General features: G+C 48.6%; 12 protein-coding genes across 12 annotated transcripts; 5 read left to right on the top strand and 7 right to left on the bottom strand.

Moving 5' to 3' along the window:
* Window positions 1-65: 65 nt before the first annotated feature.
* ABD1 (mRNA (guanine-N7)-methyltransferase) lies at window positions 66-1,340 on the bottom strand (the record flags this gene model as incomplete). Its single annotated transcript, XM_037283461.1, has 1 exon — window positions 66-1,340. One exon carries the CDS (start codon window positions 1,338-1,340, stop codon window positions 66-68), a length of 1,275 nt encoding a protein of 424 aa, XP_037139357.1.
* A 167-nt stretch (window positions 1,341-1,507) lies between these two features.
* On the top strand, window positions 1,508-4,114 carry PRP5 (DEAD-box RNA helicase PRP5; the record flags this gene model as incomplete). Its single annotated transcript, XM_037283460.1, has 1 exon — window positions 1,508-4,114. The coding sequence occupies one exon, from the start codon at window positions 1,508-1,510 to the stop codon at window positions 4,112-4,114; it is 2,607 nt and encodes an 868-aa protein (XP_037139356.1).
* A 39-nt stretch (window positions 4,115-4,153) lies between these two features.
* HG536_0D02030 (uncharacterized protein) lies at window positions 4,154-4,522 on the bottom strand (the record flags this gene model as incomplete). The annotated part of the gene is made up of 1 exon (XM_037283459.1): window positions 4,154-4,522. One exon carries the CDS (start codon window positions 4,520-4,522, stop codon window positions 4,154-4,156), a length of 369 nt encoding a protein of 122 aa, XP_037139355.1.
* A 301-nt stretch (window positions 4,523-4,823) lies between these two features.
* On the bottom strand, window positions 4,824-6,905 carry HG536_0D02020 (uncharacterized protein; the record flags this gene model as incomplete). Its single annotated transcript, XM_037283458.1, has 1 exon — window positions 4,824-6,905. One exon carries the CDS (start codon window positions 6,903-6,905, stop codon window positions 4,824-4,826), a length of 2,082 nt encoding a protein of 693 aa, XP_037139354.1.
* Window positions 6,906-7,799: 894 nt separating this feature from the next.
* Window positions 7,800-8,240, top strand: MLC1 (Mlc1p; the record flags this gene model as incomplete). Its single annotated transcript, XM_037283457.1, has 1 exon — window positions 7,800-8,240. The coding sequence occupies one exon, from the start codon at window positions 7,800-7,802 to the stop codon at window positions 8,238-8,240; it is 441 nt and encodes a 146-aa protein (XP_037139353.1).
* Window positions 8,241-8,258: 18 nt separating this feature from the next.
* On the bottom strand, window positions 8,259-9,743 carry ERT1 (Ert1p; the record flags this gene model as incomplete). The annotated part of the gene is made up of 1 exon (XM_037283456.1): window positions 8,259-9,743. The coding sequence occupies one exon, from the start codon at window positions 9,741-9,743 to the stop codon at window positions 8,259-8,261; it is 1,485 nt and encodes a 494-aa protein (XP_037139352.1).
* A 393-nt stretch (window positions 9,744-10,136) lies between these two features.
* On the top strand, window positions 10,137-11,234 carry ARC1 (Arc1p; the record flags this gene model as incomplete). The annotated part of the gene is made up of 1 exon (XM_037283455.1): window positions 10,137-11,234. One exon carries the CDS (start codon window positions 10,137-10,139, stop codon window positions 11,232-11,234), a length of 1,098 nt encoding a protein of 365 aa, XP_037139351.1.
* Window positions 11,235-11,290: 56 nt separating this feature from the next.
* THI2 (Thi2p) lies at window positions 11,291-12,652 on the bottom strand (the record flags this gene model as incomplete). Its single annotated transcript, XM_037283454.1, has 1 exon — window positions 11,291-12,652. The coding sequence occupies one exon, from the start codon at window positions 12,650-12,652 to the stop codon at window positions 11,291-11,293; it is 1,362 nt and encodes a 453-aa protein (XP_037139350.1).
* A 1,310-nt stretch (window positions 12,653-13,962) lies between these two features.
* On the bottom strand, window positions 13,963-15,381 carry VVS1 (Vvs1p; the record flags this gene model as incomplete). Its single annotated transcript, XM_037283453.1, has 1 exon — window positions 13,963-15,381. The coding sequence occupies one exon, from the start codon at window positions 15,379-15,381 to the stop codon at window positions 13,963-13,965; it is 1,419 nt and encodes a 472-aa protein (XP_037139349.1).
* Window positions 15,382-16,123: 742 nt separating this feature from the next.
* Window positions 16,124-16,474, top strand: RPL28 (60S ribosomal protein uL15; the record flags this gene model as incomplete). Its single annotated transcript, XM_037283452.1, has 1 exon — window positions 16,124-16,474. The coding sequence occupies one exon, from the start codon at window positions 16,124-16,126 to the stop codon at window positions 16,472-16,474; it is 351 nt and encodes a 116-aa protein (XP_037139348.1).
* A 134-nt stretch (window positions 16,475-16,608) lies between these two features.
* Window positions 16,609-17,343, top strand: HG536_0D01950 (5'-deoxynucleotidase; the record flags this gene model as incomplete). Its single annotated transcript, XM_037283451.1, has 1 exon — window positions 16,609-17,343. One exon carries the CDS (start codon window positions 16,609-16,611, stop codon window positions 17,341-17,343), a length of 735 nt encoding a protein of 244 aa, XP_037139347.1.
* Window positions 17,344-17,365: 22 nt separating this feature from the next.
* ALG7 (UDP-N-acetylglucosamine--dolichyl-phosphate N-acetylglucosaminephosphotransferase) lies at window positions 17,366-18,703 on the bottom strand (the record flags this gene model as incomplete). Its single annotated transcript, XM_037283450.1, has 1 exon — window positions 17,366-18,703. One exon carries the CDS (start codon window positions 18,701-18,703, stop codon window positions 17,366-17,368), a length of 1,338 nt encoding a protein of 445 aa, XP_037139346.1.
* Window positions 18,704-18,767: the final 64 nt, after the last annotated feature.

The following is an 18,767-nucleotide window of genomic DNA, read 5'->3' as shown; positions in this document are numbered from 1 at the left end:
GAGAAGACCTATACTCTCCACGTCCCAGAGCACTTACTCTCAAGTGACTGTGGCTGCATGTACATTTACTCGACGCAGTCCCTGACTTTACGGAATACGAATACTGTATAAAAGTATGAGGCTGCCTCTTTCTCGTCCCCTTCAACTCCGTATTTGCCATCAGATCTCTGTAGCCCCTCTCTCATTCGGGGAGAAAACTTGTCTACCCAATGGGGAATCTCTTCGACGAAGAACTTGTTAAAGGGCATCTGAAGTTCCAGCTCTAGCCCATATTCGTCTGCAAGACTTCTCAGTGTTTCGAAGGGCACGACGTACTCGGGAACATTATCGATGGCATCCTCCAACCAGTAGGTGTACATCTGGCCAAACGGAGACGGGAACTCTCCGTCATTCTTAGCGTATTCGTTATTTTCGAAAGTTACCTTGTAAATAGAATTGCCCCATGAAGGCTTTTCCATGTCCTTACCGATCTTATTCAACTTGTATCGTATGAATTCAGAGTCGGGAATAGTTCCAAAAAAATGCCCACCAATTCTCAGGGATTTGGACACATTGAGCAGAGCCCTTCTCGCCTTTTCCTCAGTCTCGAAAGCGTAATGCAGACAGAATTGCACGGAAACCACGTCGCACGGGAACCTACACTCCGGAAATGGTTCCACGGCCACGCCAAGCGACTCTCCAAAGCAGTCACCAGTAATTAGAATCACTTGAAATGATAAGTTTTTCATCGATCTGTATCGCTTGTGTGCTTCTTGGATCGAGGCGTTCGAGATGTCTATCCCAATGAACTGAGAGATATCTGCTGCGCCATACTTCCTGAGGTCACCACCTTTCCCGCATCCGAGCTCCAGCACCACATCTCCTCTTCTAGTATACTTATCAATAAGCATATATTTGATTGCATTGTTGAAGTTCCGTAGCTTAATAATGGGCGAGAGATTCCTGCGAGATCTGTTCGCGATAAATGTCCTCTCGTTGTAGTGCTGTCTCACAATTTGATCAACATTAATGGTCCTATTGGCCGCCAGCTCAATCTCATGCTTTTTCAACTGTTCCTCACGCATCTTCTGGATTCGTTGTTTCCTCTGCCTTTCTTCATGATCGAATCTGGCATGCTTACGTTTGTGTATCTTGAATACTGGCTTCGCTGTTTCATTACCATCAGTACCATTAGTCGCAGTACCTGTTAAATCCTCTTTAACCTCAGTGGGTGCTGCTTCAGTGATCTCTGGCTGAGCTGTCTTTACTGGTTTCTCATCGTTACTTTCACCAACGCTCCCGAACTGCCTGTCGTAGTCTTCCTGGGACATCCATACTGGTTTCTCTGGTCTTGGAGCCATTATAGCAAGTTCCTAGCTAATGGAATGCAATCTAGCGACAGTTGCCCACCTTCTTTCCGGCTTGTCTTTTCTTAACAGTATAAGCTCTAGTAAGCTATCTCGTTAACTTAGTATGCCTTCAACAACCAACACCTTGACAAAACTGCTAGAGGAAGGTTGAGAGGATAATGAGTCCTGGCAGTCTCGACTCGGCCATGAAACCTGTAAGTGCTAACGATAAGATGAGTGCTGAGATTTTGCAGGAAAGACAGCAAAGGCTAGCGAAATGGAAGCAGAAGAAGGCCCAATTTGACAAGGAGAAGAAGGACCAGTCTGTTGAACAGATTACTAACAACGATAGTAGTGAGGATAAGGCTGCCGCAAGACGGCAGAAGCTTGAGGCGTGGAAAAGGAAGAAGAGAGAGCGGGACCACGAGCGTCTGAAGGAGAAGGCTAGCAGTGAAGAGTCCAAGAAACCTGCTGAACCGAACGCTAAAAGACGGAAGAGCAAGAAAGATAAGATAGCATTTGACCTGAGTGATGAAGAAACGGCATCGTCATCCGTGGAGCTATACCGGCCAAACCAAGATAGTCTGAATGACAGGAGGACACAATCGAGTGAGGAAAAGGCCTCCAGCAATAATGCAGATTTGGCTGATCCATTAGATGAATATATGCAACGCATTGCAAGCCTTTCTGCAGCTGAAAGCAGCTCTAGACATATGGCTGATGAGTTTTTAGAGGATAAGGATGATCCATTGGAGACGATCGGTGAAGAAAATGACCTGGAAGAGCAGGACGATGATGGAGTCCGTTATACGCGTATTGCCAAGTTGAAATCTAAGAAAAAGGTCAAAGAAGTTGAATTTGCAAGGGAAGACTTAGAACCGTTTCGCAAGAACTTTTACCGGCAGTCAGAAGAGCTCACCTCCATGTCAGAGAGTGAGGCTCAAGAGTTGCGTATGGCTTTAGGCAATATCAAAATCAAAGGTTCCGGCTGCCCTCTACCAGTGGCCAGGTGGTCTCAGTTGGGATTAACGAGCGACGTTATGAATTTCATCATGCGAGATCTGAAGTACGAACTTCCCACGCCAATTCAGGCGCAAGCGATTCCTGCAATCATGAGTGGGAGGGACGTTATTGGAATCTCGAAAACGGGATCTGGTAAAACTATATCGTACTTACTTCCCCTCCTCAGGCAGATAAAAGCGCAGCGTCCGCTTTCAGCCGACGAGACAGGTCCACTGGGCTTAATCTTGGCACCGACAAGAGAGCTGGCTCAACAGATATATGAAGAAGTGCTTCTTTTCACAAAGGGAGATGAAGCGATAAATGCAGTGTGCTGCACTGGTGGATCTGAGCTTAAACAGCAGATCAACAGTCTGAAAAGGGGTGCTGAAGTAGTGGTTGCGACGCCTGGTAGATTCATTGATTTACTCACCCTCAACATGGGTAGGCTTTTGACGACTAAGCGAATCACATTTGTTGTGCTTGATGAGGCAGATAGATTGTTTGATTTGGGCTTTGAGCCGCAAATTACTCAAATAATGGGGACTGTGAGACGGGACAAGCAATGCGTTCTGTTCAGTGCTACTTTTCCAAATAAACTCAAGAACTTTGCAATGCGAGTGCTTAATTCACCTATTAGTATAACAATCAACTCTCAGAATCTCGTTAATGAAAATGTTACTCAAAGATTTCAAATCTTTGCCAGTGACGACGAAAAATATCAGGCTCTTGTACGCATCCTGGATGAGCGAATGAAGAACGAGGCTAAACTTGATCCAAGTAGTGGTGTGGAAGAGCAAACTGATGACAAAGCTATAATATTCGTCTCCAGTCAACAAATCTGCGACTTCTTGGGGAGAAAGCTAGAAAACGAGGGCCATATAATCCAGTCAATCCATGCTGGGAAACCATACCAACAAAGAATCAATAACCTGCAGAAGTTCAAGACAATGCGAAATAGTATACTACTTTGCACAGAAGTTCTTTCTCGAGGACTGAATGTGCCTGAGGTATCATTGGTGATTATTTACAACGCTGCCAAGACCTTTGCGCAATATGTGCATACGACTGGTAGGACAGCCCGCGGAACGCACAGTGGCGATGCCATTACACTTTTGTTGAACAATGAAATATCCTCAGCCTTTATTCTGCGGAAGGCCTTACGCGAGCAAGAACTGCTACTTCATGATTCTAGTTCAGTACAAGAATTACAGCGTATGAGCGAGAAGTTCGAGATGGGGATAAAAAGTGGTAAATATAAAGTATCTCAAGGATTTGGCGGTAAAGGTCTCGATAGTTTGGACTTAAAGAGAAAGTCTAAGGAGAGCGAGGAAAGACAAAGATACGGAGATGAGGAGGACGCTAATGAGATTCAGAGAAAAAGTGCAAATACAACTGACGGCGGGAGGTCTGGTGAAGTCGATTCCCTTATACAAGTTCCCAAACTTCAGTACAGTATTTCGCAGATTTCCAACCCAGATGGTGTGATATCCTTTGCAGCTGAAGTTAACGTGAACGACTTGCCACAGCTGGTGAGATGGGAAGCTACTAAAAATGATACATTGATGTTCATAAAGCACGAAACGGGCTGTAGTATCACGAACAAAGGGAAGTTCTACCCAGAGGGCAAGGCTCCTCGTTCAGAGACTGATGAACCCAAGTTATATCTGCTGATAGAATCGGCACAGGAGAAAGATATTAGGCTCAGTATAGAACTGCTCGAGGGGAAAGTTAAAGAAGGTGTCAGGAAAGCGGGAATCCAATCTATAAAGGATACAAAGTACTAAGTGAAACCGCGAAGGGTATTACATATATTCTTGCATATCTCAATCGTAGACAATACCTTTGGTGGCTTTTTCGAGCTGCCGTCTTTCTGCTTCTTTCATCATTTGCGTCTTGTAAGACTTACTTCTCTCCTCAGCAAGCCTTTTGCCTAGAGCACCTTGCGTTGCCTTAGAATTGGATTCTTGCAACCTCTTCTCAGCAGCTAACCTAGCTGCTTCTTGGGCAGATAATATGTCCTTGTTCTCGTCAACTTCCCCATGCACCCGATGTCCAGTGCCATTTCGGAGCTGAGTGCCTTTCGCCTGGTTAGACTTATTGCGTGAATCGTGGGTCTTTCTAATTTGCGGCTTTGCACGTTTGGAAGCATCTGAGTCTCTAACTTGGTCAGATTTACTAGCACATAGCCCCATCTTCAGGATGCCTCCGAGTCCATTCAACAGGGTTCAAGCTGGACCTCTTTATGTGCTAAGATCATTAAGAGCCCGAAGATTATGTTCCCAGAGAGACGAGTCTAAGTTAACCAAAAGTCTATAAAAATTATATCACCGTAAGACTAAGAAAGTCGATAAGTAGTAATGTGCGGTATCTGCTCAAAGTTGGTGGAATAGCTAATGAAACGGAATAATTAATTCGAAGAATATGAATAACGATCTGTTCATTTCGATGCCAGGGTAAAAGGAAATGATAGAGAACATATTGGCAGAGGCAAAATCACATGCTGTTGGGTTTCAAATTGCGTAGTGCGGGGACAGGAATATCCGAAACGTCTAAGTCCTGGAACTCGCTCAAGGCATCCTGCAAGACGGAGTACTTGACGGCCGTTCCGGTGGTCAGTCTTGTCAGTTGTCTGGAGTCACGGCAGTAAGGAGAATAGCGCTTGACAATCTTCAAGTAAAGGAGCATTCTTTCATTGGTGGAGAACGGCTGTTCAATTTGTGATTCGGCGTCGCGCGTGTTCTCGTGATCGTCAAAGGCACCGGACGCGTTGGCCGCTTGTAGAGCGGGATGGGAATAATCGACATGACCGTTGGAAGCAGTGAATAACTCTGTGCTTGCATTGCTCTTCGGTGATCCTGCTGCTGATTCTTGGCGAGTCGTTGCCTGAGTTGCCCTTTCCTTTTGGAATTGGGTCCAAGTGACTGTCGCATCTCTTAGCGCAGCCCAGTCAGCGTTGGCAATAAATCGTTGACCAATTTCGTCTGACTTGGTGATTAAATGAATCCATCTTTGCAAGATTTCACTATTGGTCGCATCATCGACCGAGCCCATTGACTTCAACAAGATTCTGTAAGCGACAATTGTTTTTGGGATATGGAAAAGTTCGTAGCTTTTGTCGATGTATTCAATGATACTACGATCACGCCAAACCGTACATTTGGCCAGAATGATGTTGAAGAATGGTTCATCGATAGGTTTGATTTGGTTGTAAGTTTGAATCAAATTTTGTAACGTTTCAAAACCTTGAACTTTATCTTGAGCATAGTTCTCAAAGAAGATGTCAAAAAAGGTATCATTCAAGGAAGATGAGATACCATGGTTTACACCCTTGCCATAATGTAAGGAAGATTTGAACCAAATCTGATAAACATGATTAAAGTCATGAGTTTGAGTCCAGATATTTCTTAGGAACGATTTCACATAGGAGACCTGCAGATCTATCTTATATGGCATTTCGTCGTTCAAGGCTTTATCGAAAAATGTTTGTGCCACGTTGAGGTCCTTACACTCACCAATGAATGAAAGATGGGTTTCAATTAAATAACCATATTTCATCTCTGTGCTTTCCTCACATAGTCTTTGGAAAAGTTTCAGAGCCATTTCATTTTCGCCTGCTGACAATGAGGCTCTAATCATTCCGACGGAAAGATTTGGATGGAAATAGTCAATCATTGAGGAAGACTTCTCGTACAGGTTTTGAATTTCTGGGTAAGAAACGCCATTGTCGTAGAGGATTGGTAATATGACACCAACGACTCTTGGATTCAGGAAGATGTTAGCGGTGTATTGATTGCTACCGTTGATAGCATTCTTCCAGATATCGACCGCTTCTTCAAACAACAAAAGTTCCTTGAAAGCAGTGATCAGGTGCATGGCACCGTACTCATTGAGCTCAACTTTACCGCGCAGCACTTCGTCGGATATCTCTCTCAATGACCTACAGAGATAATTGGTCATCTCTTTGTGGAAGCTTTGAGAGTCATAATCGGGTTTCTTGTTCATTCTCGTTAACTGGTTTCTGTTGGCTCGCAAACCATTGTGTAGAAGATGCACTAGCTTGGAAACGCGGTCAGAGTTCAACTCTGGCGTATTGATCAGATCGTGGTACAAGTCCATGGCTCTACCGATGGAGTCCCAAAAGAGCGGGTTCGAGTTCGAGTTTGGATGCTCAGAATTGTGCTTCATCGTCTTACGCCTGGGTGTCTGAGACATGTACAGCGTTTGCGACACGCAGTCTTCGAACGCGCACACTTTGTGGTACCATGGAGAGTCTGCTGACGTGGTGGACGGCGCTATATTACGGTTCGGAGCATTGAACTGTTGTAAAGGCCTTCCGCTTGCTGTATTCAAGTTGTTCCGCAGATGGCGAACTTTTGTCACTGCCGCATTCACCTGATTCGACGTCTGGGCCAACGGATTGGTTGCAGTGCTGCCAGAAGAGTCCTGTCTCTCCAAAGTCACAGCACTGTTGAACCGTATCGAATGGTTGAATGAGTTTCTAGCAGAAGCATGGGCAAACTGGTTGGGGAGCCTTCCCTTGATGACCTGTGTTTGCTGTGCAAATCTGAACATCATGTCTGCTCTGTCTTGTCAAATGAACACCTCTTGCGGCCCACACAACTCTCGGAAGATATACTACTATACGCTTCGGAGTCCAAAAAAATTGGCGGGCAATTCCTTGCTCCTGTACGCCTCGTTCCTATGAATCTCACAACGAAATCTGCCGACTATTCAGTTCCAATGGCCTGATAATGGCGATCTTTTCTCTCTATCTGAAAACTCAGATCTTTTCTTTTTCCTGCTCGTTCTTGCCGAAATTCCCAACAGGCCCAAAATGCACTGCGAGGACAGCGAAGCGTGAAACGACGGTATCGATTACCTGGTTAGCTAAAATACGAGCGGCAGCAGTTCCTAGTTGTTTGTGCCGTCGATAGTTTCAGAAACGATCTCGACGTAAATCTCTAGCACCGGAAAAGATGTAAAAGTGAGCAGTTTTTGGTGGCGTAGCTATTGGCGATTCAACGGATTGGAATAACGCTTCGAATAGACAGTATACCGTAGCAACCGTAGCGCTTATGGGAATAGAAAGTGAACCGTATGGAGACAAAAGCTCTTGTTTGCACTTGTTTTGCCACCCTGATCGGTTCTCCGTTTTTTACCCCGGCATTCGCACGTACAGAGTGACAGCCGCGCAATTCGCTGAAGAAGCGATAGCTAAGCTTGAAGCGGGTGAGTTGAGCAGCGTCAGCTATGTGCCAGGACAGCCGGGAGAGCTCGAGAACTGATTCAGGACCCAACAGCTGGTCCTAGTGAGTGGTCTTGTTCGAAAAAATGCGTGTCGTTTTGTACGAAGGTTTGTTGATGCCTTGATCGACTACAAGGAATGACAACAAACAAGCCAGATTTGACGGTATTGTAGGTCCAGAAAGCGCAGTAGTTGGTCTTTAGAGGTCAATTGCAAGTGTCAAGATGTCCAGTTCCAAGACAAACAAGGATATATTCACTCTTTTTGATAAGAAGGGCCAGGGAACCATATCGAAGCATCTGTTTGGTGACTATCTGAGGGCGATTGGCTACAATCCGACAAACCAGTTGACCGAGGAGATACTTTCGCGTGGTAATGCCCCTGAGCAGCTGACATTAGAGGCGATTAGCGGGCTGATCGAGCAGAACCAGGCGGAACTGGACGCCACGACAACGGGAAAAGTAGAGGACTTCATAAAGGCGTTCCAGGTGTTCGACAAGGAGAACAGTGGTAGGGTCTCTGTCGGCGACATCAGATACATGTTGACGTCGTTGGGGGAGAGGCTGTCGGACGAAGAGGTCGACGAGCTGTTGAAGGGCGTGGAAGTCGATGGCAACGGCGGTGTAGATTACAAGAAATTTATTGAAGATATATTGAGACAGTAGGCTCTATGTAGTTCTGCTTTAGTTCAAGATCGGCATGAAATTGCCCAGAATCATCAGCGGCAATCCTGAAACGTCTCTTTTCAAGGTCCAGATGCAACAACACTCTATAATGATGCCCTTGATGGGGCTCAGTATGTTGCAGACTTGCATTTGTTCCGCACCTTTGAAGTCCCTGTAGGCGACTTTAGAAAACGTCTTGAAATAGTCCTCGACGCTCGGGTCGTCGAGGATCTCCACGATGAACGTCATTTTGTTCAGGAGATCCTCCTTACTCCAGCCGGTGAGGATCTCGAACTCCTCGTTCATGTACGATATCTGTCCGTTGCGCCTCCACACGCAGGTCGGCGTCCCCGTTTGTACGATGAACTTGGAATACTCCAGGAGCGTGCGCTGATAGCATTGCTCCATGAATATCATATCTTCCTCGGTCAGCGTGACGGAGCATGCTATGAAGATGGGTCGAAACTCGGCCAGTGAGCGGCATATCTCGACCAGCGCCTGCTTGCTGAACCTTTGCCGCAGGTACGTGAAAAGGTGGTGGAACCCGGGCGTGTGCGAGAAGGGCTTCGTTATCAAAGTGTAGATCTCCATTGGTGTCGAGAACCTCAGCGAGTGCTCCCACTCCGGCTTGCTATGCGTCCTGGCGGCGTCGGGCGAGCAGCACTCCAGCGCAAACGACACAATATGATCCTGGTTTCCCTTCTGCTGCGACTTCCACGCCCCCATAACCTCCGGGAACGTCAAGTACTCGCTGTTCAGACAGTACTGGTTGATCGCGGTGTTCACCCTTATTTCGTTCGACTCTGGCGCTCGCTCAGCGGGCATCAGTCTCTTGAAGCTCAGTGTGTTATCCTGGCACTCAACAGGCTCCAAGGGAAAGTGGTTCACAAACAGATCCGCCTGAGACGAAACGATGTCCATGGAGCTCGGCCCAAGCAGCACCGAGTACACGTTGAGCCCCGACGACGGATACGGGTGAGGCGGCACGTTCGCCTGGAAACTTCGCACCGGAGGGCTCGGTATCGGCTCGCTGCTCGGCGAGTATCTCTTGCTCGAGTTCAGCAAGTCCACCGGAATCTTGTTCAGCAGAGAGTCCTGATTTATAATGTGAGAAAGTATCGCATACTCCGAGTCCGCAGCATTCGACATAAACTTCGACTTGTGTATGATATGCTGCGGATCCTGGAACCTCTGCTGCTCATGATGGTGGTTCATCGGCAACTCCCTTCTCATACGTCTCTGCAGCGAGCCATCCGGTATCCCCGCCAGGTACTTGCTTTTCTTCCTTGGAGCATCCACGCATGTGCTTTCTAGTCCCTTACTGATACAGCGGTGGCACGGCCTCCTGGCCTCACACGACACATGCCACTTGGCGCAATTCACACACGCGATATGCGTGTTCCTCCTCGGTTTCTTACGACACACTCCGACAGATGCCTCATGCGACGGCGACACACTGCGTGAACTTTGGTCCTGATCCACAGCTTCCCCGTTCTCTCTCATCGCCACTTAGATCAGTGGTCAACTATCGTCTAGCAGCCCATATAACAGCGGCACGTTGAACGACTACAGTTATGGTCTTAGGTTAAGTATGGCTTCAACATCGTTATTTTTCGCATCTCGCAGACGTCATATCAACACCGTAAGACAGCTTGAAAAGACAGTAAAGCTCATCGAACTGAACAGCGAGAGAGACTCTCCTGGCTGATGGCTTCGACCAGGTCGCGCATCCTGGGGCCATCAGACGAGTAAATCGGAAACATCACGTGTATAGCTCTTATTCTAAGGTCTTGACGTCTATTGCTAGGTTTCTTCAAGGATGCGTCCTGTATAAAAATTTTCACCTTGACAGTGTTGGAGGGCTGAAGGTCAAGGTGATCGAGAGCGTGTTTGGGAATGTCTGAGTTGATTGAGAAGTTTAATTCGTTGTCAATTGAGCAGCCAGCCAGCCTGTCGAGAGAACAGGAGGCTCAGGCAGCTCAATGGAGGTCTATTGTGAAAAAGGGTAGCTTGGCAAAGGATTTGGACGAGCTGAATTTGTGTCTGAGGGATAACAGCTTTATCTTGTCTACGGTGAAGCCATCCGGCGTGGATGTGGAGGTGTTTGAAGTCGCTTTGCCTTTGGTGAAGGAGTTGACGTTCAGCTCCAAGGACGTGAAGGCTACTTATGCTAGATACAGACACGTCCTGAGGTGGATCGACTTCCTGCAGAGGTTGCTGGATGTTCCCGAGAGCGAGCAGTTGAAGATTAACTACGACTTGGAACTGCCACACGAGGTCGTCGAGAAGAAGAAGAAGGGCGGCGAGGCGGAGAAGAAGGAGCAGCAGGCGCAGCAGGCGCAGCCGGAGAAGCCCAGAGGTAAGCCAGACGAGGAGACCTTGAAGAAACTGAGAGAAGAGGCCAAGGCCAAGAAGGCCGCGAAAAAGGCCGCCGCAAACAGCCAGCCGCAGCAGAAGCCGGAATCCGAGAAACCAAAGCCCTCAGCGATCGATTTCCGCGTCGGCTTCATCCAGAAGGCCATCAAGCACCCAGACGCTGACTCGCTGTACGTCTCGACCATCGACGTCGGCGACGCCGAGGGTCCAAGAACCGTCTGTTCGGGTCTGGTCAAGTACTATCCTTTGGAGGCGATGCAAGAGCGTTTGGTGGTTTGCGTCTGCAACTTGAAGCCCGTCAACATGAGAGGCATCAAGTCGTCTGCAATGGTTCTGTGTGGTTCTGACGAATCCAAGGTCGAGTTTGTGGAGCCTCCTGTAGGCTCGAAGGCCGGTGACAAGGTGTTTTTCGAAGGCTTCGGCGACGAAGAGCCATTGAAACAGCTAAATCCAAAGAAGAAGATCTGGGAACAGCTGCAACCTCATTTCACCACAGACGAGCAGCTGCAGGTGATCTTCAAGGATGAAGAAGACAAGGAAAAGCCAGTCAGAAAGTTGACTAACGCCAAAGGCGACTCCTTCAAAGTGGTTTCGTTGGTTGATGCCCAAGTTCGTTAATAAGTTTCCTAAACAAAAGAAAATAATCTATACGTAACCATTCGTTATATGAGGACTCAGGATGTGTAAACGTCTCTGTAGAATTTTTCGTTGTATTTCAACTGTAGTTCCCAAAACTTCAGCTGCGAGCACGAGTGGGTTGTGTCTTCGCACAAGCACAGTTGCTCCAAGATCCTGTCCCGCCACCTGTTGACCAAATTGCCCGCCACCAGGACGTGCAACTCGTAAGTGAGCTCTGCCTTGTACGTCTCCCGCACATTCTCGTCGTTATTGTTGAGGAGCTCGTAGCAATGATGGAGCACGGACAAATCTGTTGTGTTTCGCACGATGAAGTTAATCAGCGGGAACATCGAGTACGAGACCGTCTTCTGTGTTTGGAACCATCTCTCCAGCTCACGGGCCAGCTCGGGACACGTGTAGCCATGGACGACCGTCAGGATGGTGAATGCAATGGCCTGCCAATCCGGATTATTCTGCCACTTTGACTTGATCTTCTGGATCCAACTGGCAATGTTGAAGGGGTTAGCGTCGTCGATAATCTTCTCCAAGACCTGGCAGAATCCAAAAGGTAAAGTACGCTTCATGTAAGCAAGAAACCAGTTGCAGTACTCGAGCCGACTCAGAATCATGTTGCCGTGGGTGTTTAGCCACAGCAAAGTGTAGATCTTATTTTCAACCAGGCTATCGATGTAGAGTTTTCTCCGCTGGGACTCTTGAGAGCTCTCCGAGCCGTGCTGATGGTGGCTGTTGGGAGAAGGCAGATTTAGCCCCTTGGATTCGCATCTAGCGCTAAATTTACCGAACGGACCCTGTCGTTCTTCCGTACAGCAGACATTCTTACCATCGCTCGGCTCTAGCTTGTTCAACAGCTCTGTAAGGACCTCGTTCACATGTTTCTGGTCATAGCGCCTATTTTTCGAGCTGCCATACACCGACGCGACCGCGTTGTCGTAAATCTTGAGTCTTCTAATGCTTATTGTGAACGAGTCGTCGCTCGCCCGCGTCCGCTTTCTGCCCTGTCGCAGCGGCTCCTCCTCGAGCGAAACTTCCAGCTCTTGCTTTATGGTACACTGATCGTCGCTCCCGCACTCGCTCTCACAATCGCTGTTGGGCGGTGAAAGCGCCCTGTACTGCGTCAGAGCCTTGAACCTCTGTTTTGAGATTTTCCTTTTCTTCCGCGTATCACTGCGCAACGTGGCCAGACTTTCCAGCTTGTTAGAACGTCTACCAGCCCGCTTGTATATGTTCTCATCCAGCCAAATTAACCGCACGTCGTAACAGCAGCTGTCGTTGTGTTTCACACATAGCGAACATCTCGGCTTCAACTCATCACACCGACGTTTCTTGAACCGGCACGCCCAACATCCGGTGAATGTCCTACCTCTAAGCACCGTCTCTGTCTTTTCACCACCGGACATACTCCAACCGACGCGGCACGCTACTGTCTCAACCGCCAATCACCGCCATGACCATACCCATACACTTGCACATATATATATTGACCGGCAAGCAGCATTCCGCTCTCTACGTCGATCATGCCACAACTTTTTTCGGTTACTCCGAGCGTTTGTCGTGCTGGTCGCACCATGCGACTATCGCGAGTGCTTGTCAAACAATTTATTCGCCGCCTCGGTATATGCGCTTAACGGCGCGAACAACAGCTCATTCTGAACGTGTGAGCTAGCTGACAACAAATATCCATACTAACCATGGCTTCCATGGGTCTGTGCTCGCTGAAGTCGATAGCGACCCTAGTTCAGATCGGTCCTTAAGCGCTACCCCTCGATGGACCCTGGAGTTTCTTATACTAGCAACGACCGGAACTTTTTGCCAAGACCGTATCTCATTTTCTCGGCCGAGTGTGGTACACCCGTGCCCCCATGACGATCCCACCGGAGAGTGTGACGCTTTAGTGTCGGAACTATCGGGTGGCGCACGGCGCGCGTCATCGGGAATGTGAAGTCTCCAAGGTTACCATCGTTTAATGAACGCATATTAGTTGGTATTATTGTTCTTTGCAAAGGGTCAGGCGGATTCTATACGAAACGTAGGCGAGTGGAAAGAGGGCGTATTTCTCGCTTTGAAAGAGATTAGATCTCACAGTAAAAGATGAAGATATATTCGGGGAAAAGTGAAGGCAAGACAAGTATAGATGAGTGCTTTAAAGATGTCATGCGAAACGCCATATCTTTACGGCGGGAGGTTTTAGAACCTGTTATACTTTCTCGTGTAGCCGGCTAGATATTTAGTTTTAGATCTTCACTCATAATAGTCTTAATGAACAGGACTTTGTGTTATAACTATATTTGTTATTCTTTACCCTTTTTTGGACATATAACATTTCCCCATCGTCTATAGAAAGTTCGAAACTAATTCAAGTGGAAAGCAAATGGCGTTAAACAAGGAAAAATATTCAATGGGTCAGGCATTCAAAGAACTAGTGAAACTGCCCGCTTTTATATGGAATTGCCATACCGCCTCCTTGTTTAGTCTGACGGTATGGATGCACGATCGATGCGGACTGCACTTACCTTGGACGTAGCGGCCACGCACGGCGGGCGTTCATCCCGCGGAACGAAGCACAGGCTCGCTCGCTCAACAAGCGGCATCCTGGCCCTCTGCCACATTTTCGGCAGCTGCAGATGCTCAGGGATCTGCGTCTTCGAAGGTACGAGGGTAAGCCCCCTCCTCTGCCGCGCGTCTCGCTACGGCCGACAGTTCCGACAGATCAGTACTCGGCCCACATTTGCTCGTAGCCGGCCCGCCGGGTGTCCGGGATGCGCCTTTGCGCGTACACCGCGAACGCGAGCGCCACGGCGGCAAACACCAGATACACGTAGCCGCCGAGCATCCCGTTTGCGATCGGGAAGCCGTAAGCGACGAAAGCGGTCGCCAGCCAGTTGCATATGGTGCCGAAACTCTGCGCGGTCGCGGCGTCCTGTGGTGCACTGATCTGTCCGATTAACAAGAATGGCACCGGTCCGAGCCCCAGGGCAAACGCCCCGATGTACACAAGCGTGGCGACTACTAGCAGCGCGGCCCGGCGCGAAGTGATCCCTATGCTGATACAGAGCGACATGGCGCTCATCACTCCGGTCGACCATTGCAGCAGTCGCTTGGGACCGAACCGGTCGATCACGAGTGAGGCGACCAGCGTCATAAGCACATTCAGGATGGACACCGCGAAGTTCACCTGGATGGCGTGTTCCGGAAGTAGTTGTCCGATCACCTTGACGCCGTAGAAGACAATTGAGTTGATCCCGCAGAACTGCTGGCCCGTGAGCGTGGCGATGATCACATTGCGCGGCTTGCGGTATACAGGGTCCCGTACGTACTGCCACAGCGTGGGTCCACGCTGCTGCTGGTGCTGGTGCGCTTCCGGGTCTGGCAGCTCGCGCTGCCACTCTTGCACCTCCTGGTGCGTTTCCGGATAGGAAGCCCCGCCGCGCAGGCGGCGGAGCGCGGACTCGGCGTCCGCGGTGCGGCCCTGCAGCGTGAGCCATTTTGGGGACTCCGAGATGCGGAACAGCAGCAGGAAGTTGGCGGCTGCGACCACGGCGCCGGTGAAGAGAAGCCATCTCCAGCGGTAAGAGTTGGCGAATCGGAGGGCGAGTGCCTGGGTGAGCAGGATGCCGAGGTTGATGAAGAGCTGGTTCAGCGATCCGAGCGCGCCGCGCCAGGCGGCAGGCGCTATCTCGTTGATTAGCAGCGGGGTAACGACGATCGAGGCGCCGCTGGCCACGCCGACGATTATGCGGCCGGTGATAAGCGCGCGGTAGCTGTTGCTGGCAAAGAGTAGTAGCGAGCCGAGGAGCCCAATGAGGCTCGTGTAGAATGCGACGGTGCGGCGGCCAAAGCGGTCTGCTAGACCGCCGGCGTAGTAGGAGCCGGCGATGCCGCCGACGGAGAACATAGCGGTGACGACGCCAAACTGTTCGTCATCCAGAGGAACGCATTGAACCAGATTGTGTCTTCCAAGCCAAGTCTTGTCGTATGGGAGATCCTCCTGCGGGATTCGGAACTCCGAACAGGACATCACCTGCTGGGGGGCGTTTAGTTCGGCGATGTGGTAGCCGTATTGCATGGAGCCGAGACATGCGACAAAGGTGGCGTACAGCACCTGGCTGGTTAGTCTCTGCTGCGCCATTGCAGTTGGTTAGCGTGTGTTGGGCTGCGTCCGGTCTTCTTTCATGGGTAGCGGTGCTCCGAGATGAACTTGGTGGGTGACTCCTTGTTTTGACGTTTCCGATGCGGGACTGTCACCCATACATCTCGGGGTTTCTGGGTTTACATCTTTTGAAATTTTTTTTTTTTGGTTTTTTTTTTTTGAACGTCTTGATGGCTGGGTAACTGAGGACGCACAACTGGAAAACTTTCAATGGGTCTCTAGACAGGTCAGATACAACTCGATGGTTATGAACTTCAACAGTTAGAGCTTGTCGGTTACGAAATACTCTAGACAAGTAATCAAGGATGCCAACCAGATTAACCAAGACTAGAAAACACAGAGGTCACGTCTCAGGTATGTAGTTCCGTTTGGAAGAGGGAATGAAAGAACCAAGGCAGTGATTCTCTTTTTGTGTTTCGTGCATCGCTCATCGGGAGGATCTTAGAGATGTAAAGATTGTGAACTTCTTTCTCTCCAGGAGGGATAGAATGCTGGTCTCCCGCTGGGAGACCACAACTGCAATGCGGTTGTCGACGCTCTTCCATCACAATCGATTCTCTGAGGAAGCCCGGTGGAGCGTTAGGAGCACGATTTTCGAAAAGAGAACGCAACGCTTATGTTTGGAACGTTAATACTAACGAATGGGAATCCGATTTTCCTATTTTGAACAGCCGGTAACGGTCGTATCGGTAAGCACAGAAAGCACCCTGGTGGTAGAGGTATGGCCGGTGGTCTACACCACCACAGAACCAACTTGGATAAGTACCACCCTGGTTACTTCGGTAAAGTTGGTATGAGATACTTCCACAAGCAGAAGGCCCACTTCTGGAAGCCAGTCTTGAACTTGGACAAGTTGTGGACCTTGGTGCCAGAAGCTAAGAGAGACGAGTATTTGCAATCTGCTTCTAAGTCCGCTGCTCCTGTTATCGACACTTTGGCTGCCGGTTACGGTAAGGTCTTGGGTAAGGGTAGAATTCCAAACGTCCCAGTCATCGTCAAGGCTAGATTCGTCTCCAAGTTGGCTGAGGAAAAGATCAGAGCTGCTGGTGGTGTCGTTGAATTGATTGCTTAATCTATACCATAAATATATCATATCATTTGTATAATTTAGCACTTCCTTCACAACTGCAACTCTTTGGGCTTTATCGGTGTTTACCCATCTCTTTGATCTTTCGTTGTTTACACTTCGAAAAGTTTCAATTGGTGATGATTTATAAACAACGTGGACTATCCAGGCTCATCAAGCTAGCTACTGACAATTATACCAAGATGACTACGCCAAATGGTGCTGCTAAGGAATGGAAACCACAGGATCATGTCCCAAAAGAAGTAAAGACTATTCTTTCCAAGAAACATCCGAACTACATGCTAGCGTTTTTGAACGTCGTGCAGCAATTGAAGTTGCAAAAGAGAACTGGATGGTTGGACCACAATATCAATCCCTGTGAAAGTATCTCTGACCATATGTACAGAATGGGTGTCACTTCAATGTTGATCAAGAACTCAAATGTTAACCGCGATAAATGCGTACGTATCGCGTTGGTTCACGACATAGCCGAAGCCCTGGTTGGCGATATCACACCCTTCGATGCAGTCACTAAGGAGGAGAAACACCGTAGAGAGTGGGAGACGATCCAGTACTTGTGTGAAACAATCATAAAGCCTTACAACGAAGCAGCGGCAGAGGAAATCATGGACCATTGGTTGCAATATGAAAACATATCATCATTGGAGGCTCGGTACGTCAAGGACATCGACAAGTACGAGATGCTAGTTCAGGCATTCGAGTACGAGAGAGAATTCGGGAGTGATGTCGACCTCACCCAGTTTTGGTCGGCTATGTCAAGCATCAAGACTGAAGAAGTAAAAAGTTGGGCGGATGAGTTGTTCAAGCTTCGTGAAGAAATGCTGGAAGGACGTAAGATGCAGCAGCAAGAATAGTAATAGCATCTATATATTCTGGTCACACTATTACCCAAAGGTTGTCATGTCCGAAGAGTAGCGCCCCTAGCGTGTGCCTTAGAACTATGGCGATCAATCCGATCATTAACTGTAATACCAAAAGTAAGTTGCATAGTTTATCCTCTCGCATAGGACCAAACCACACCAGGGTGAGGTTAATCAAGGTCATGTTAGTGCACGATATAATCTTATCACCTTCGTACTCAACGTCGATTAGCCGAAGCTTGTCAAGAACTTTCAAAACCGGCGTGAAGATCTTTTTAGGCGGTTCATCCTTCAAATTGGCCCTCGATGGGTACAATAACCAATCGGCATCGTTAAATTTGGGTAATCTGTGTCTGGGGCAAGGAACTAGGTTGAACAGCTGCGGACACGAATAGACGAAATTGAGTATTTGCGGAACAAAGAGCAATAGCATCGTCTTGGAGAAGTGTCCCAGAATACCGACAACAGCAAATACCATACCAGCAAAATAACAGTAAGTATCACCAACGAAGACCCTCGAAGGCCAGCGGTTCCACTTCCACAGAGCCGCGCTGACCCCCAAGAATGGTAGGATTACCACAGCAGAGAACCTATGGCTTTCCCTTGATGCTTGCGGGCCCACGGACAGATACAGCGCATCGTTGGTCAACGCAAGGACACCCAGGATAATGCTTTGGCCCACTTCCAGTCCGTTGATTCCCGCCAGAATATTGATAGAGTTTGGACAGAAAATCGTCATCGACACCATGTACGCGTAGTAGAACCATCCGAGGTCGATATTGGTCATTTGGAGCCAGCCCTGCAGAAACGTCGGCACCAGTACGTGAGTGGCGCCGAAATCCACATAGTAAACGATCAGCAGTGGAATTGCGCCAATTGCCGGCAGAAAGAACTTGTGACGCCAGCGTAAGTCGAATAAATCGTCGGCGATGCCCAGAAGTGCCGTGCTCTCCAGACATAAAATGCTGCTCAAATACTCCGAAAGCTTGCCGTGCGGGAACAAGCTCCCCGCTGACCCAGCACTCTCTTCGATGGAAACGCCCCGGATCCCGCCTCCTGGCGTCGTAGTGACCATGTATTTGTAAAACATGAACGGTATGCAAAAGAACATCACCAGCAAGTAAACCGTGGCAGACACAGCTCCAACGCTCTCGGGTATCACAGGCTTCCCTGGCTTGCTCTGATCCTTTCCATACAAGCCAATCTTGACGAACGATGGACCCACACGGGGAATCAGCCAATCCGTTACAACATATCCCACTATGGCGAAGCCGCTAGCAGCTATCACGGCAGAATGCCTGTTAGAGCATACTATCAGGAGCACTGCAATCGACGGCAGTAATAGTCGAAACATTGGATCAATTGCAGTTCTCTATGGTTTATAACTAACACGTAGCTATAAGGCTCGATTTTTTAAT

Source organism: Torulaspora globosa, chromosome 4 (assembly GCF_014133895.1).
Source record: "Torulaspora globosa chromosome 4, complete sequence".
Taxonomy (NCBI): domain Eukaryota; kingdom Fungi; phylum Ascomycota; class Saccharomycetes; order Saccharomycetales; family Saccharomycetaceae; genus Torulaspora; species Torulaspora globosa.
The sequence above is the reverse complement of the archived record's forward strand: the minus strand, read 5'-3'. Positions and strand labels throughout refer to the sequence as shown.